This window comes from Acomys minous (assembly GCF_964271855.1).
Source record: "Acomys minous genome assembly, chromosome: 6".
Taxonomy (NCBI): Eukaryota; Metazoa; Chordata; class Mammalia; order Rodentia; family Muridae; genus Acomys; species Acomys minous.
Window position 1 is genome coordinate 119,825,215 of NC_140487.1, and position 17,299 is coordinate 119,842,513.

The window sequence follows — 17,299 nt, forward strand, 5'->3', positions numbered from 1 at the left end:
AATACATACTTTTAACCCCAGAACTCTGGGGGATGGAGGCTGGAGGAGGACTTCAAGTTCAAGGCCAGTCTAGGATACATAGTGAGCCAAAAGATCTTTTGAAGTTTCCAGAGCATAACCAGATTTGGAAATAATAAAGCAGCTTCAATCACTGCTTCAGAGCCCCCAGAGTTCTCTAGTCTCCCACTCGTGTTCTACTGGGACTTAACATATGCACTGCTTGTTGACATTCTAAGTAAATTCCTTACAACTTCTGGAGAAAATCAAAGAAAGCCATTTGGAAACTGAATGCAAAGATTACTAAACTAGCCCTGTCCTGTCCATCAGGCCAAGTTTGCCATGGGGTCAGGTGTTAGCTATCTGACTCCACGGGGACAACTGAATATTCTCAGTCAAAGTTCCCTGACTCTCACTGTAATCCAAGTTTAACAGTGTATTTAACACTGTATTCCAAGTTTAAGTTGGAAAAAAATTAAGACTCTGCTGTGGGACAGGCCATGACAGTAATGCTCTAGCTCAGTGGTGTGGTAAAGGATCTCAAGTGTGTCTAGGCCTGGATCTGAGTCTAAACTCCAGTGCACCAAATACACAAAACAACTACACACACACACACACACACACACACACACACACACACACACAGGAAATCAATTTTAAAAATTTAGTGATCACAGCAATTGGGAAATGGAGGCAGAAGGCCAGCATGAACCACATAGGGAGATCATCTTCAAAAGCAAAACAACAACAACAGAAATCTACTGTGGGATAAACACAATGAAGAAATGAACTCTAGCACTCGTTAAGAAAATTCTGTTTACCACTGCAGTTCTAACAGCACATGCCTATAATCCCAGCACTCAGGAGGTGGAGGCAGATAAGTTTAAAAATCCAGTCTGGACTAGGTGCAAAGTACGTAAGAGAGAAGGCAAGGGCAAAGAAAAGAAAGAAGGAAAAGGGGGAGGGAGTTATGGCCAGGATAGGTTGGGGTAACTCTTCCTACTAAGTCCCCTTTCCTATAGATTGAATCATGCAGCTAGGACAGGACCAGCTTCATCAGCAAACCTGACTCCCAAAGGTGCCACTTCCAACTGCTCACACTTGTTCCAAAAAGCCAAAGTGAAACATAAGCAGCTAACCTTCACAAATAAACATTCTGACAAAACGAGCAGAAAACCCAGACCAGACCACTTACCTATATCCTAAGACAAGGATGGAAATTAGCAAGCATCACTTCCTTCTACCACACCCGCACAATAAACCAGAACAGCATTAAATCAGTTTCTATAATTAAATTTTAGTCTATGCATTACAGCATGTTCATGATCCTTAATCTTTGACCTAAGAAAACTTTAAAGCACACATTATTAGTGGAACAGTGACAAGACCTCAAGTGTGCTGCAGAAGGAGACTAAACACCACTCTTCCTTGACTCCCAGGCTGGGCCATCAAGAAGGAAGAAAGGGAGGGAGGGAAGGAAGGAAGGGAAGGAGGGAGGCAAAGTGTTACTCTGCTCTCTCATCTTCATGACTGACGCCAAGGTAACGCAAAATATTAAAAAATCTTATACTGATAAACATGTCGATAGAAGTAACCTTGAAGTATTCTTCAAACAGTTTAATTTAGGACACTCAAAAGAATGAATCTAGTTTGATTCATAACCTCTCAGAGCCATTGACTCTCATTTTAACTTTATTTTCTACACCAAAGCTATTAAGTCAAGCACTGTCCACACATCTGAAATTGTACAGAAGAGTGGCCCAACTCATCCTGGCTACCTGGCTAATCAGCAAACCCAACAGCACATGGTTCACACAGAGAGCCTTTACTTTTCAGCAGTGCTGTGGATGAAAACTGGGCTTAGGCAAGACAGAGCCACTAACAGCAGTACTTGGTTAACAGGAGCAGTAGTTTGTTCTGTGAGAATAAAGATCCCTTCTTTGCAGGATTACCAGTAATAGTGCATTTACAACACCAAGCACAGAGCTAGAAAACAATAGCAGTGCTGTCACTTTCAGTAGTGACACAAGTGATGCATCATATGGAATGATGTGAAAGTGTCAAATTCTGGCATGTCTGAATCAAAATTCACCTAACAAATTAATTCAGCAGAGAATGTTTGCAAAACATCAAACTAGTTTGCTCAGAACAGCAAAAAGAAACAGCTGTTTTCACTGGAAAGTGGTGGTACTTGCCTTTAATCGCAGCACTCCGGCACAGGCCGGAGGATCTGTGGGTTCGAGGTCAACCTAGTCTAGAGAGAGTTCCAGGACAGCCAAAGCTGCACAGAAAACCTGTCTCAAAAGCAAAGCAGAACAAACAACCTAGCTGCTTTTGGTACATCTTTTTCACTTAGAGAAAGCAGCACAAACACTTTCCAGTGGCTCTGGCTTCTATCCTGTAAGCTCCCTAAACTGTTACTGTCAAGACCAAACTCCACAGCTCTCTGGAAGCATGAGCTGCACATGGGGAAGGCAGACTACACAGCACCAGGCCAGTTACCCTGGGCTGCAGCTGTAGCTCTGCATACAGCCTTTACTCAAAGACACGCCCACCGGTGGCCAACCCCAAAGTGTGCTCTCTTCGTAGTCAGCCAATTCCTGCTTGCTTTATTTTTACTTATTTGTTTATTATCACAGGGTCTCTCTATGTAGCCCTGGCTGTCCTGGGATTCTTTTTGTAGACCAGGCTGGCCTTAAACTCAGAGAGCCAAACTCAGTCTCTGGGAGTCAAGGCATACCTGGCTTCTGCTTTCTTTAGAGACAACTTCAAATTTAAGGTTCTGCCCCTCTGAGGTTCCATGCTTAGGAACATTGAGTTCCCATATCTAAACACCACCTGTGAACTGGAATGAGAAACTGCCTGGGAAAGAGAAGTACAGCTAGTTTTAAAACTAATTTTAAAACCAGTTATTTAATCAAAAAACCTAGTGTTTATATTTAAGGAAACAACAAAATTGTGGGTTTTAACATTCAAATTATAATCAGATTTTTAAAAAACTAATTTGAACTGATTATAAAGGCCTTATTTTACCTTCTAGAAAATGCAATTATAATCAAAAATTTTTTTCTCATTTATACTAGTCGCACCTATAGACTGAACACACAGCACATGGCACAGGTCCTAATGCACTCCACCAGATGTCTCAAATAGTTTTTCATATATCAGGATTCTAGGCTGGCAAGTGAGATGGCTCAGCAGATAAAGGCACTTGCTCTCAAGCCTGACAACCTGAGTTCAATTCCCAAAGCCTACACAGAAGTAAAGAGCTGGCTCCTCTACAAAGTGTTCTGACCCCCACCCCTACTCTACCTCCTGGCATGTATATGTGCACAGAGAGAGAGAGAGAGAGAGAGAGAGAGAGAGAGAGAGAGAGAGAGAGAGAGAGAGAGAGAGAATACAGTTGTGAAGAATGTTTTACAAAATTCTGGTTATTCCACATAATTCTTCTGTAAGCAAGGTTATATATAACTAAGAATCGAACATTTACCAGCATTTAGGCACCTGGGGCACCTCAGTGATGTCACAAGTAGAATTAGAAAAAGTCACAAGTTTTCTCCCTCTTGGTGATAGCTTAACTGAAACCATACTGAGCATTTAGACACAGTCCACAGCAGTAAAGGTGGGCAGCACATGCACTGCCCAGCACAGGCATCTCTCAGATGGACGGCAGCCAGGACTTCAGGAGACACAGCTGTTAAGACCCACCCACCGTACACAAGACAGCCCACTGGGTCCAACATGCCAAGACTGAAGCCGTAAGCGCAGGAACACAACTGCCTCTGGGAGCAGAAGTTCTGCTCCACACCTGTCAACAGGTGAGGGCCCAGTTACATCTATGGACATAAAAACTGTCCACCATCATCCATCCTCAGGCACTGCAGCCAGGCCTCTGTCACTCAGCTCCGGCCAAGGAATCTGAAACAGAGCTGCCGCCAGCTGCTAGAAGAGACCAAGAGATCACTTCATGGAAGCCCACCTGTTCTCTGCCTTTTAAAAAAAGGTATTTTGAGTAGCTAACTTCAGATCCTTTTACTACTGCCACTGCATTTCTAAAAGCATGGACACTTCTCCACCCCATGTCCCAACCCTTGTTCAAGTTGACATCCTTCATCAGAGTAATCTTGAGCAAGTCCGCCGCAAATGCGGGGCTAGAGGGAGCACTGGTGGGGTGCTTAGCAGTCTGCAGTCTCTCTTCAGGAGGGTGGGGAGCACCACTGTCACACCCTTCCTTCTTCACATTTTCAACATGCCTAACAGTTTCCTTTGACCCCGTATCCCAGAGGGAAAACTCATGCACGATAATCAGGAAGCCTCACCAACCTGCCTGCAATTATGTAGACTAGAAACTTCACAGGGTTGGCATCTGATGCCTGATTTAGCCATCTCCTGAATCTCCCCCAATCAACCCAGACATGGTACCTGGCAGAAAAGAGGCCAATACAGCCATGTACAAAGCTGAGATCCTCATTCAAGAAATTCTCACATGGGGCTCTTTGTAGAAAAAAGCTTGCCTAGATCACATGGTATCCCTCTGCCTGCAGCCCCTAGCCCCAGAGCTTCAAGTCACTTATGACACAGGCACAGAAAGGTTCTGACAACAGATGTGCAAGACCCCAGATACTTCTCACCTGTAGGGATGTTACTAGGCCTTGGCTGATGATCCCTCACTGGAAAAGTCACTCTGTGTGAGCAGAAAGCTTCTCTGATCTGTTCACACCCCTACCTGCACTGAGTTCTCTGCATGTGGAACTTTTCAGCTTTCCTAACTTGACTGAGCTGTTCAGCACCTTTGGGGAAGAATGTCAAGTATGCTCAATTTCAAAACACTTGAGTGTTCTTCATTACGCCAGAGTTTTCATTTGAACAATTCTATGGAAATAGATGAAGCATCTCCTTGTGAAGGCTGACCATAATTTAAATGTTGTGTAGTAGTTGAAAGTCACCTAGGTAACTAGTTGATGAAGGATCAACCCTCCTAACCTTAAGGAACATGTCCTGGGCAGCCAGCCTATCACCAGCTATAAACAAGACTTCCTCACCCTCCAGCCCTCAGGTCCCATCCAAGGGACTTCTTGCTGCTATAAATAATTCTTCTCTCCTAACTTGCTGCAACAGGGAGGTCAGTGGGTTAGAGAGGCCTCTAATAAGGGTGACTGAGAGTGAGGCTGGGCCTAGTGAGGATCATGGGGGGAAATCCAGAGCTTGTGTAGAGCCTCTCTAAGTGGTCAGAACATTCACCAGCTGAACAAGCCACAAACGCAACTGTCTTCAAGCTTCAGAAACCCCTTCCCCCTCTAAGTTAGCCCACTTGGTTCTCACAGTGACCAAGAGATCAGGTAGCTAAAGCTCAAGTGGCTTTACATTCACACTTCTAAAGTGTACCTCTGAACAGTTCAAGACTGGCCCACACCCGATAGAGACCTAGGGAGCTCAGGTTTCCCATTCCTGCCATTAAGCCCATCTGTGTAATGCTACTGTTGCTCTCCACACACACTGCGACTACAGTCAGGTTTCAGAAACAGCATTCATCAGACCTGGATTTAGTGCAGAGAGGTAGAGTACATGCTCAGGAGCACTACAAGACCCTGATTTCACCTCCAGTACCTTCCTCTACACAAGCAGAGAGTCACCAACAGTCATGGTTAGCCAACTCAATTTCATTTCTCAGTCATGAATAGGGGACAGAAATCAAGAAGGCAATAAAATCTCTAAATGTGGCCTTTTCTCTGCTACATTATAAATTATGCAGTTCATATTAAAACAGTTGGAGAAACCCAACACTAACCTCCCTACACACACTTTTCTACCTGAAAACTTTAGCTTGTCCAATGCAAGGCACTGCTGACATTCAACCTTACAGAGGCTGTTCAGACATGTATACAATTCAGCAGAAATACAAAACTGAGAACTCAAAAACTTCCAGTGAAAAATGCCTACAGCCTGGACACCTGTGACCATAGGAAAATTACATGCTTTGCCCATGTGCCCCACAGGTCAGGGATAGTATGAATTATCTTCTCAAAGCATTATGTACTGTTCTTCATTTATGCATTGTCTGAGTTGTCCTTGAGGGCCAACTACCTGCCAGCCACCCCAACACTTATCACTGCCTTCCTTACAGATGCACCCCACTCCCCCCAAGTTTTAGGTTGGAGGCACCTGAAGAATGACTGCTGTCTTTTGTTAACCAGGAAACTGCAGAACTGGCCTGAAAGTCCAGCACATGGCCGGGCTTAACAAACATTAATGTCAGAAAAAAGGGAAACAAGAGAGAGGGGGCCAGTTTGTGACAGACATGGGAACCAAGGCTTTTTTTTTCTTTTTTTTCTTTTTCCCTTTTTTTTCTTTTCTTTTTCTGGAGACAGGGTTTCTCTGTGTAGCCTTGGCTGTCCTGGAACTCACTCCATAGACCAGGCTGGCCTCAAACTCAGAGAGATCTGCCTCTGCCACCCGAGTGCTGGGACTACAGGCGTGCGCCATCACCGCCTGGCTGGGAACCAGGGTTTTTCATTACCCAACCCACCCAACAGTCCTCCACCAAGGATCTGTTGAGTTCCGAAAGGCCCCTCATGCAATGCGGACACATGGGCATAGAAGCTGCCATGGAAAGTAGCTAAAGCTCAGAACCGTTAAGAATCCAGTCCTTCTGTTTCAACAGTGTAAGATTATACCCAATGTCAACCCTGTAGTCAGCTGTAGGCCCCTAACATCTGGCTTTCAAAATAGTCCACACCGTCTCTGAAACAATGTACTCTGATTCCCTTTGATACCATTATTTAAAATATCTAAAGTCACAATGACTTAATACAAAGAGTTCTTCTGCCTTCAGATCTTATGACCTGTTAAGTTAGATTTCACAGCCTAATTAAGAAACATTTGATTCACTAACTTCTCCAAACTCTAGGTCACATGGAGCAAATAGGCCTCTTCTGAACTAGGCTGTCCAAAGCCAAGTGGCTCTATACCCTAAGCATGAACTCCACACAAGTCTTTTAATTAAAGCTCAAAAAGGACTCAGTGAGCTGTTTGCTGCCCAGACTCTTATCATAATAGTAATAGAGGCAGTAAGAACCACGGATCACTGCCAGGCAGTGGTGGGACATTCCTTTAATTCCAGCACTACAGAGACAGAGGTAGTCAGATCTCTGAGTTCAAAGCCAGCCTGGTCTACAGATTAAGAGTTCCAAGACAGCTAGGGCTACACAGAGAAATCCTGCCTCAAAAAACAAAACCAGAAGGCCAGGCGTGGTGGCACACAACCTTTAATCCCAGCACTCAGGAGGCAGAGGCGGGCACATCGTTGTGAGTTCAAGGCCAGCCTGGTCTACAAAGTCAGTCCAGGACAGCCAGGGCTACACAAAGAAACCCTGTCTCGAAAACAAAAAGAGCCCAAACAAACAAAAAAACAAAAAAATGGATTACCAAACATTATGGTACGAACTACTAACTACATCTGGCTATGAACTACGCTGAACAGACCAGTACGGAATAAAGAAAATGAGTAATGAAACAAGTTCTGAGTATGCACACCAAAGTTTATCACAAAGCCAAGTGAGACTGCCATAAAGTTACACATCTGATTAAATGTCACACCTAAGTTTAGTGGAACAGTAAGAAAGGCCCCAGACTCCTAATTTTCCAGTCTCCAAAAGTCATTACCTAAGAAGGCTGGTAGCATATGATTCTAGCTTACAAACAAAATATACACCAAGTACAGAAACAAGTCATATATGTAGTGGAAACAAAATGCTAAGTCTTGGCCCAACGAAATCTCAACACAGAGTTAAAACACTTGGGGGCGGGCAGGAGTTTTCTGGACTCTTATCATCTGACCCAGAATCAAAGTATTTAATGACCGAGAGAGCAACTAAATCACCGTCAATAAAGAGGAAAATGTGGTCAGCAAGCAACCCTCCAGCCACCCCCTTGGGCGAGCCTATTTCACTTGGCTGTGACAAAACAAAGAATATGGAATCGAAAAGTCACAATGAGCTCATCAAATATGGCTTGAGATTTTTCCAAAACCATGTTTATGCTTTTATTTATAGCCTCACTCCCACAAAATACTTTTCAATGCCTGGGGTTATACAGGCTTGTTCAGATTACAAAAACTTGCTGAGATGTAAGGGGTGCGCAAAAAAAACAACAAGCAGAAAACAAAAAACAACAAACAAAAACAAAAACCCAAACCCAAACCAAAAAGAAACCCCAATGTTCTTGTTTTAATAAAAACGACCGAATTGTGCCTTGGCCTTGTTTTCAAACTAGACTCAAATAAGAGATCCCTAAATTCATATTAAAGTTTTCGGTAAAAATATTCCAGCGACGTATCGGCATGCCAGCTGGAAATTTGATATCGTCAACTAAACTATTTTCCTACCCACAAATTTTATCCCCTCCCTTTTATAAATGTGACTACATTCTACCCTCTGTTCAAAACATCGTTTATCACAGAACTGTGAAAACTGAGGGCAAAGCAAGCCTCCCCTAACTTCCACAAAGCCCAACGTATGCTGTGCGGCAGCCCACCGCCCTCGGCCCCCGGTGCACCCCATCTTTGTCTCTCTCCCAGGTCCGGCTCTCCCTTCCCGTCTCCCTCCCCGGCCGCGTCCTGCGCTGTCAGCGGGGCCGGAAGGCGCAGGCGGCCCTCCCTCGCGGCGCGGCCGGCCCGATTCCGGGAGCAGGGCTGGGCCCGCACTCCGCGGCCGGGCCCGCACTCGGCGGCCGCACGCGCACTTCCCGCCGCGCGGGCGCTCAGGAACAAGTTCGCAAACAGGCGGAACGCGCTGGGACGGCGGTGATTCAGCAGCGGGCCGGGTGGGGACGGCCGGCCGAGTCCGGAAAAGGTCACCGCGACGCCACGGGCGACGCCCGGCCCTCTACCCTCACGGCCGGTGCGGGTGCGGCCCGGGCCGAGCGGCGGCGGCGGCGGCGATTCCTACCTCGGCGGCTCTTCGGGGAGCTCCGCTTGCTCCGGGCGCTGGCTCGCTCTTCCTCAATCGCAGCTGCTATCTCGGGGTTGTCTTCCCCATTGTACCAGACCAGGAGCTCCTCGCCAGGCGCGATTGGCTACCGAAGAGAAGGGACAAGAGGCGGACCAATCAGAGACGCGGTTGTTGGCGGGGGGCGGCGCGACGGCGGGCAGGAGCGGCGCGCCGACCGCAAACAGCTGTCGGGAGGGCGCCGCCGCCACGGGCGCGCGCGCGGGGGGAAAGGCGGGGCCAGGGCGCGCGCAGGAAGGAGGAGGAGGACCCTAGGGCGCAGGCCGGGGGCAGGAGGCGGAGCCGCGGTCCGGCCTTACAGGGCCAGGGCAGGGGACACTCAGGGCAAGCTGTCAAGGAGGCTAGCAGGAGTGCATGTACCGGCTGATCTGGGACTAGTGCTCAGCCTCCATAACCAGATTCTTAGTGCTTAGCTTTAAGCCTCATGCCACCCACGCAAGAGAAGAAAATAAAACATGGGACCATTTTGCCCGTGAAATTCGAGTGGATGAGAATTTAAAAGGCCGTTAAGAAGCAAATGTCATGGGGAGAAGTTAGCAGCATACATTCCGAGTCCAAGCACAAGTTAAGCAGGAACACTCTGCACTTTTATCCATGCACACAACTGCTATTTCTAAGTACAGAAGCGCTGAGCTCAGGCGCAGCCCAACCTAGCATCCCTAAAGCACAGTCATTAACCAGTGCAGGCCTGTGAAAACACATCAGGAGTGTACATCACAATTTCTGGTTACAGAAATGCCTACGAATACCTCCCATGAAATTATGCCCCTAAAACAGTACAGTCTTCACAGTCATACCTGATACGATCATATAACTACACCTGCAACATCCTGAAAAAAAATAGCTTGAGTAGAAAAGTAAGTCCTAACCAAGATTGGGAAGGTATCTTATAGATTTCTTTCACTCTCAAGGACCCCGCTGTTCAGAAAGTTCATGAAAAAGCCCACCAAAACCCACATGAGGACACCGATGAGCAAAGGAAGACACAAATAAAAGGTAATGTTCTTACTAAATGTAGAATCAGTAGGAATGAGGGGATTAAAATAATCCATATTGTGAGCCGGGCATAGTGGCGCAAGCCTTTAATCCCAGCACTTGGGAGGCAGAGGCAGGTAGATCGATGTGAGTTCGAGGCCAGCCTGGTCTACAAAGCAAGTCCAGGACAGCCAAGACAGAAAAAAACCTGTCGCAAAAAAAAAAAAAAAAAAAATCCACATTGCAATCACCAACACAAATTAATCCAGACAAGGCTCTGAAGTAGACCTAAGGGTAACGGGTGAAAGTTTGAGAAGTACCAGAACATTTGTCTCCTGTCAAAATCCTCTCCGCACAAACAGCAATCAGTCACAAAGGGAGGAAATCTTTATAATGAGGCAGAGGGACAGACAGCACCCGCCTCCTAAGACCAGGCACAGAGAACAGATCACTTCCGGGGTGCCCTGAAGGCACAAGTGGGATCTAATCAGAAAGAAGTCCAAACTGAGTCTCCTCAGAACTGAAAAGTTATCAAAGGACCAAAGTAACCACCCAAGCCTAGGAGCTGAATTCTTTTCCTATAAAGACATGACCGCAGCAGCAGACATGTCAGTTGTACAGATACAATCTTGGCTAAGTAGGTAGAGCAGCCAATTCAATACTGCCTAGGTGCTGGCTTCCTGGTGTGCCCCAGACTGTGGCTACGTAAGTCCTGTAGGTTTTTGGTGGTGGTGGTGGTGGTGGTGGTGGTGGTGGTTTGGTTGGTTGGTTTGAGACAGGGTCTCACTGTGTAGCCTCGGCTGCTCTGGAACTGTGTAGGTAGACTAGGCTGGCTTTGAATGCAGAGGTCCACATGCTCCCATGCTTCTCCCTCCCAAGCACGGGCCCTAAAGGTGTGTGCATCACACCTAGCCCTTGTTTTTGTTTTAAAGAATGAAGGCTCCTTACTTCCAGTTTAGACAGTACGACTTTGCTTCACTGTCTACAGAATCCCCACTAGTTCAAAATAGTCAAGTTGAGCCTGGCGTTGTGGCCCACTCTTGTCATCCCAGCACTCAGGGAGGCAGAGGCAGGCAGATCTCTGTGAATTTAAGGCCAGCCTGGTCTACAGTGTGAGTCCAGGACAGCCAAGGCTACACAGAGAAACCCTGTCTCAAAAAGAAAAAAAAAATGTTTAAGTTGCTTAAAATAGAAGAACCAGACACTGTTTACTTTGTTCCTCCAAAAATAGCTAAAATCTGCCACCTTACTGTTTTTGAACCAAGGTCTCAAATCCTTTCTTGAATCAGCTAAACTTAATCCAAACCCCTAATTTAACAATCTATTAATGAGCTAAAAACAGTCATCACAAATGCCTTTTAGCACACTGATAAGCTAATCTGTTTTGTTTGCTTTTCAAAATTAAACTGTTTTAGATCGTGTAAATTTCAGTTCTCTCTTTTTATGCCATATACTTAGGAAATGGTATTAAACACTACTTGAAATTATCAGGATTGTAGAAAATATATTTTTTAAAAGCAAAGTTTCAAAGTAAAAGGAAGTGAGGGCAAATGCACACTTATCGTGGTCTTCAGTCAACAGCATCATCAGAACACGGGCTAGAAGCAACCCTGAGACACTCAGGCCTCCAGCAACAGCAGCACCTGTGCGAGCTCAGCGGGCATCAGCCGAGCTGGCTGTACTTCACTGTGAGATGAGTCAAATGTCTGCACAGGAAGAGGATGAAGCTAAGCGCCCTGGGTTTCAGCCCCATGACCAACAGACGGAGAGGGCAGCAGTGAACACAAACTCTTCATATAAAAGGGCACTCGTGTCCATTCGACTTGTTCTTTACTGCAAAATGCAAGCTAGAATCCGTGTGTGCTGGAGATCGCATAAAAAAACAAATGTTGACAGGCTGGTGAAGCACTGAAGGGGAGCCTGGTCTCTTCAGTCCTAAGCAGCTTTCAACGATGTCGGTGACTGGGGTGTTCCTATCCTATGGAGCCACACACTAAGACACTCTCTTACAAAGGTGAAAAGAGTCATTTTAATTCAATGTCTTTTCTGCACGCCTTAACAGTTTCAATATTTCTTGCAACAAACTGAAGAAGAGTCCAGAGCCATCCCACGTAATTCATTTACAAAGCCTGCTCAAAGAATGCTGAACCCTGGAGAACACAGGAAATCACAGCTGAGTAACCTAAAGGCCTCAAGCATACCTCAACGACTACCAAAGGTCAGTGCTTCAGGTGTGCAAAGGTCAGAAGTGTGCTCTGCCAGCACAGCTCATTAGAGCACACTTGGAGTAGTCACTGACACTCTGCACCAATCCACTGCATACTGTCTGAATTAGTTTTAGTGTTAAATATCTACTCCCAATACAAAACTCTGAAACCAAAAGTGCTCCCAAATTTCAAACTTTTGGGTGGTAACAGGATGCACAATCATAAGCAGGACCAGCAGAGCCCCACATGAAGTTCCTGTAGGTCCCCCTGTCTCAGATGTACCTGAGACATAAGGGGATTTTGTATTTAGATGTGGGGAAGAACTAAGTGTATGCAGATGTTCACTATCCAAAGCACTGATCCTGAACACTCCAAATAAGGAACACTCAACCTTCCTAGCTGTCTCCATCCTCAGTTTACCCTACACAGCTGTCTCCATCCCTAGCTCACACCGCCTGTCTCACAACCACTTTGTCTCTACCAGGATTCTATCTTGCCAACAGAATCAGATGTATCTGCTGCGTGAGATGTGTTTGAGAAACAAAATGGATCCTTAGTGGCATCTGGAACCAGGCAGCAGATCTACTAGAACACCCGTGACTTCAATTCAGCAGAAAGAAATGGAAAGCAAGGTCTTAGACAGCCTAAGTATGGAAAATGGAAAAGAAAAATCCATATCCTGCAGGGCCAAGAAGCCAGGTTTAGGTATAAAATTGTCACAGTTATGCTGCAATGCTAGGAAAATACACTTGAAGAAAATTTAACAGCCACATGCTAACACAACTTGCAGAAGGCCTTATGCGACCACGCCTATGAACTCAGACACTGCCTGAAATGCCCAAGAGTTTCAAAACTCTGTGAAGATTTTAAAAAATGAAAAAAAAAATGTTCTGTACACTTGTCCCCCAGCCTGTGACATATATAAGGGAACCAAGTGAATGCAGAGCTATCTGTTTGTTACAGCAATTTGGACAGAGGTCTCTATTTCCAAAGAGGCAACCATCATCGATCTTTCCAGACCCAAGATTCCATTCTGGAACACTGCATGCATGGAATGTAGATCTGTCTGCTACAGAAACGTGACCTGTGAAGACAGAAAGGGCGGCAGAATCCTGCTCACCACAGAAGCCTACTAGCATGAAGGGCATCCTAGTAGTAAGGTTCCAAATGCGCTGGGGCCATCACTGCCAGCTCTAAGTTTGGCTGTCCTCTTCATCTCTGCAACCAATGTCCCCAAGAAATGTCCGACAAGAGCAAGAAATATATCCCAAATTCTATCCTAAATATAACCCAAGGGAAGGAAAAGCTGGTCCAAGGCGTCACACCGAACACTGTGTGCTTTCTGTTATCACACACCACCATGGCACTGATAGCCACTCAGTGGGATAAATCTTCCAGACAGTCCTCAGTACATCTGTGTCAGAGGAGAAGGAGGGGAGCAGCTGCCACAGATAATCAACACTATGAAGAAAGATGCAGTCTGTAATTACTCAACACCATCTTCTTGCTCTAGCTCCCCCAGCCACGCGAGGCCTCATCAACCATGTATTTAACACAGAGCCTGGGTTGCATGGATGAACCACTTCAAACACAACCCGTTCCAGGTCTGCAAAGTTGTTGTCAGCCGGAAGCAGACTGCGTTTAGAGAATGCACTAAGAGTAGCCTGAGTAGACTAACACCAACACTGTTACCTTTAAGGTTTTATAATAAATGGCTCTGTTGATTTCCAGTGGAAATAAATTCTGATCTTCTCCTGAGCAAGCCCAGTTCACATAGCGCAGCCAGTTGCCCTTCTCCGGATCAGTGGCATCAATGCACATCCACCCCAGATTTGGGTAGTACACCTAGGGATGGAGAAGAACAAGCAGGTGTGAGGGCAGGGGTGCCTAGAAAGTTTCGTCTTCAACTTTCCAAGCAGCTGTTTTCACTATACACAGCACTCTAAAGCATTTCAGAGAAGCAAGATTAAGAGGCAAAAATCCAAGCAGAAAGCAGAAGCCGTAAAATCTTTAGCTGTCTTTCTTTAGGCTTTGCCTCCACCCCAGCCCCGCCACCATATGAGGAGCTGACGTTTATATGCTTCATCTACAAATGTTTCCAGTACATGAAAACAGGTTACCACTACACGCTCTCAAATGTGACTTAGCAAAATGCCTTCTAAGAAATTCTGTCAGACCAGTCCAGGTCTGTACCGCTGGGCCACACAGTTCAGAGCTCTCTTACTGGCACGACTTCCAGGGACTTCAGGAAAGGAGTACACGTTCTGAATCAGCCATGTGGGTGACTAGCTGTGATGATTTTGTAAATCTCATTGTCCTTAACACCCACGCCATCCAGAATAGGTGTCAGAACTAAGGTTCTGGGATTCTGAAGAAAGATAACAGAAACCCAGGATACAGGATCTACTCTAGCGAGAAGCCGGGAAGCTTCCCTGATCATCATGTTCGCTCAACTCCTCTGAGATGCTGCCACCAAACTCTTAGCTGGCCATGCCTTCATTTGAAAGAACAGCAACTCTGTAAGCAGTCTGAAGTTTATATGTGCAAACACACGTTTATTCCCCAAAACCAGACTGCAAAACACCTAAGTAAACACTGAACCAGAACTACAAATAGTCACTCTTTTTAGGAAGACACACACCTTCTCCCACACACACCTTGATTCCTTCCATTCACGCCTTTTCTCCTCTCCGACCACACTAATCGCCTTTCCTGAGGTGACTTTCCCTCAGGACGAAGGTGCTGCTCTCAGCTGATGGCTGGGATGCTGACTTCCTGAGCAAGCCTGGGCCCCTGAGCTGGGACTCTCACCTTCCCAGACAGTGACACTACTAAGCTACATGCTCTGTGTCAGACTTCATTTATGATTTCCTCATTCCACATGTAGAAATCAGGGCTTGAAGATGAAACAGCCTTTCTTTCTAAGTCATTTAATTGGAGGAAAGACAGTCTTAACCCCAAGCCTGTGTGAACTCCATTTGTTGCTGTTTTCCTGACCACCTGACCACCCCAGAGAAGACGTCTCTTCCCACCAGCACACAAGCCTCCCTCAGCTCGTACAGGGGTAGACAGACAGACAGTCAGGATACAGGCCTGCGCATGTGCGCACGCGCGCGCGCGCGCACACACACACACACACACACACACACACACACACTTTCCTCTTCAAAACAAAGCACCCCTCAAATGGTATGTTATGAAGAGCCAGCCGTAAAATTTGAAGTTAAACACAATACACAAAACAACAAAGGCTGCTTTCCAATGTTTAAGGATGGTGACTGTCCCATTTGCTAGCAGAGTCACATATGAAAAGTGAAGTGAATAAAGCACAAACATTGTCAAAGCCCTGGTTATGCCCACTGACTCACAAATGTGTTACTATTCCCTTTGCCCCCTAGCCTTGGAGATGCTTTTTCTTTTATTTTTAACATATATTGGTAGAGATCTGGGTCCCACTAGGTAAAAACCCATACGCTGGTAGTGTCAACAGGTACCAGTGGGACTACAGAGACAGCAGCAGCTGCCAGGAAAACCCACCAAATAGAAAGTGAAGGTGGCAACTTGACTATCCATCTGTGTTAATAACAATGTGGGCTCTGCTGGAATTTCCTGGCTCTTAAGTCAATAAAAACTTTTGCAAAAATAACAATGTTCCAGTTGAGTGAATTCTTTATTTATGCATACCTCACTGTATCTCAATGGGAAATGAGGCATCTTCTAAGGTACCATGATGTGCTTAAAGACAAAGGTTTCATAGAAAAATATGAATATGTAAGAGGGGATTTGGGGGAGGTGTATTAATATTTGGGGGCTTGTTTACTTTTTGGTTTTGTTTTCTGAGAGAGGGTCTCACTCTGTAGTGAACTCATACATTCACACACACACACACACACACACACACACACACACACACACACACATCAATGACTAGCTAATGCCACTTAGTGAAAAAAAAAATGAACATTTTTAGCCTAAATGTAAGAATATATAATATATGAAGAGAAAATAATTTATAACTAGGTAATGGTTTTCTCTGAGAAAATGGGAAAATCAGTATTCTTTTCTTTTGCTTATCTGAACTTTCTGCTTTTCCTCCACTGGCATAGCATTACACTAAGCTGGGGGGAGGGAAACAGGCAGAGCAGTTACTGTCCTGAAAAAGGGCTACATCTGCAAGAAACAACCAAAGTATGCTGTACGTTCAGGGAAACCACAACTCTGTTACACTTTAAAACTTTAACAACAAGCTGGGAGCAATCCTGTACACTTGTAAACCCAGCACTAAAGAAGGCAGAGGCAGGAGGATCACAGTAAGTTCAAGGCCGGCCTGGTCTACAAAGCTAGTCCAGGGCAGCCAAGGCTAAAACAGAGCGACCTTGTCTTGAAAAACCAAAAAATTAAAAAATACATACATACATACATACATACATACATACATACATACAAACAACAGCAAAACAAACAAACAAAACACAGCTGGACTTGGTGTGCACACCTTTAATCCCAGCACTCAGCATTTAGGAGATGGAAGAAGGCAGATCTCTGTGAATTGGAAGCCAACCTGGTCTACATAATGATTTCCAGACCAGCCAGGGCTACACAGACCCCCTCCCTCACCCCCTCCCTTTTTTTTTTTTTAAGTGTGTAGTGCTCTTATTTTTAGAGTTTTGGTTTGTCAATGAGGAACTAAGATAAGAAAGTGATTTGATACAATTCCTATGTTTACTGGTCAACCTCAATTGCTAATCACATTAAACTCAGTAACTGACCCAAATATCTCCAAAATGTGATAAATGTTGCCTAATTACTAACTGTTAAACTGCAAAGGTACCACAACCTCATCAGACAAGAGTAGTGGAAGGACCGTGAGACCCAGCTACTATCTTCCAGCAGTCACAAGGCAGACTGCCCTCTCTCACAGGCTCAAACGCAACAAGAGACACTGAAGAAGTCTATTTCCACATCTCCATGATAACCAACAACTATCTGACTCGCCTGATTCCAAAGAGGAATCGCACACAGATTCAAAGTCTTTACCCTGGTGCAGTCCATAGAGCAGCCTCCTATAGGAGTGCATCCTTGTTACAACAGCTCTGACAAGCTGACTTCTAGACC

At 45.5% G+C, this 17,299-nt stretch overlaps 1 protein-coding gene across 3 annotated transcripts in view; it reads right to left on the bottom strand.

Moving 5' to 3' along the window:
- The window catches only part of PRDM2 (PR/SET domain 2), a 102,354-nt gene that overhangs the window by 46,118 nt on the left and 38,937 nt on the right, over positions 1-17,299 (bottom strand). For all 3 annotated transcript variants that reach the window (XM_084788208.1, XM_084788209.1, XM_084788210.1), the window contains 2 exons: positions 13,877-14,029; positions 8,943-9,069 (listed from right to left, as the gene is read on the bottom strand). In XM_084788208.1, coding sequence (XP_084644334.1) covers positions 8,943-9,069; positions 13,877-14,029 — 280 coding nt within the window. The remainder of the gene's footprint in view (positions 1-8,942; positions 9,070-13,876; positions 14,030-17,299) is intronic.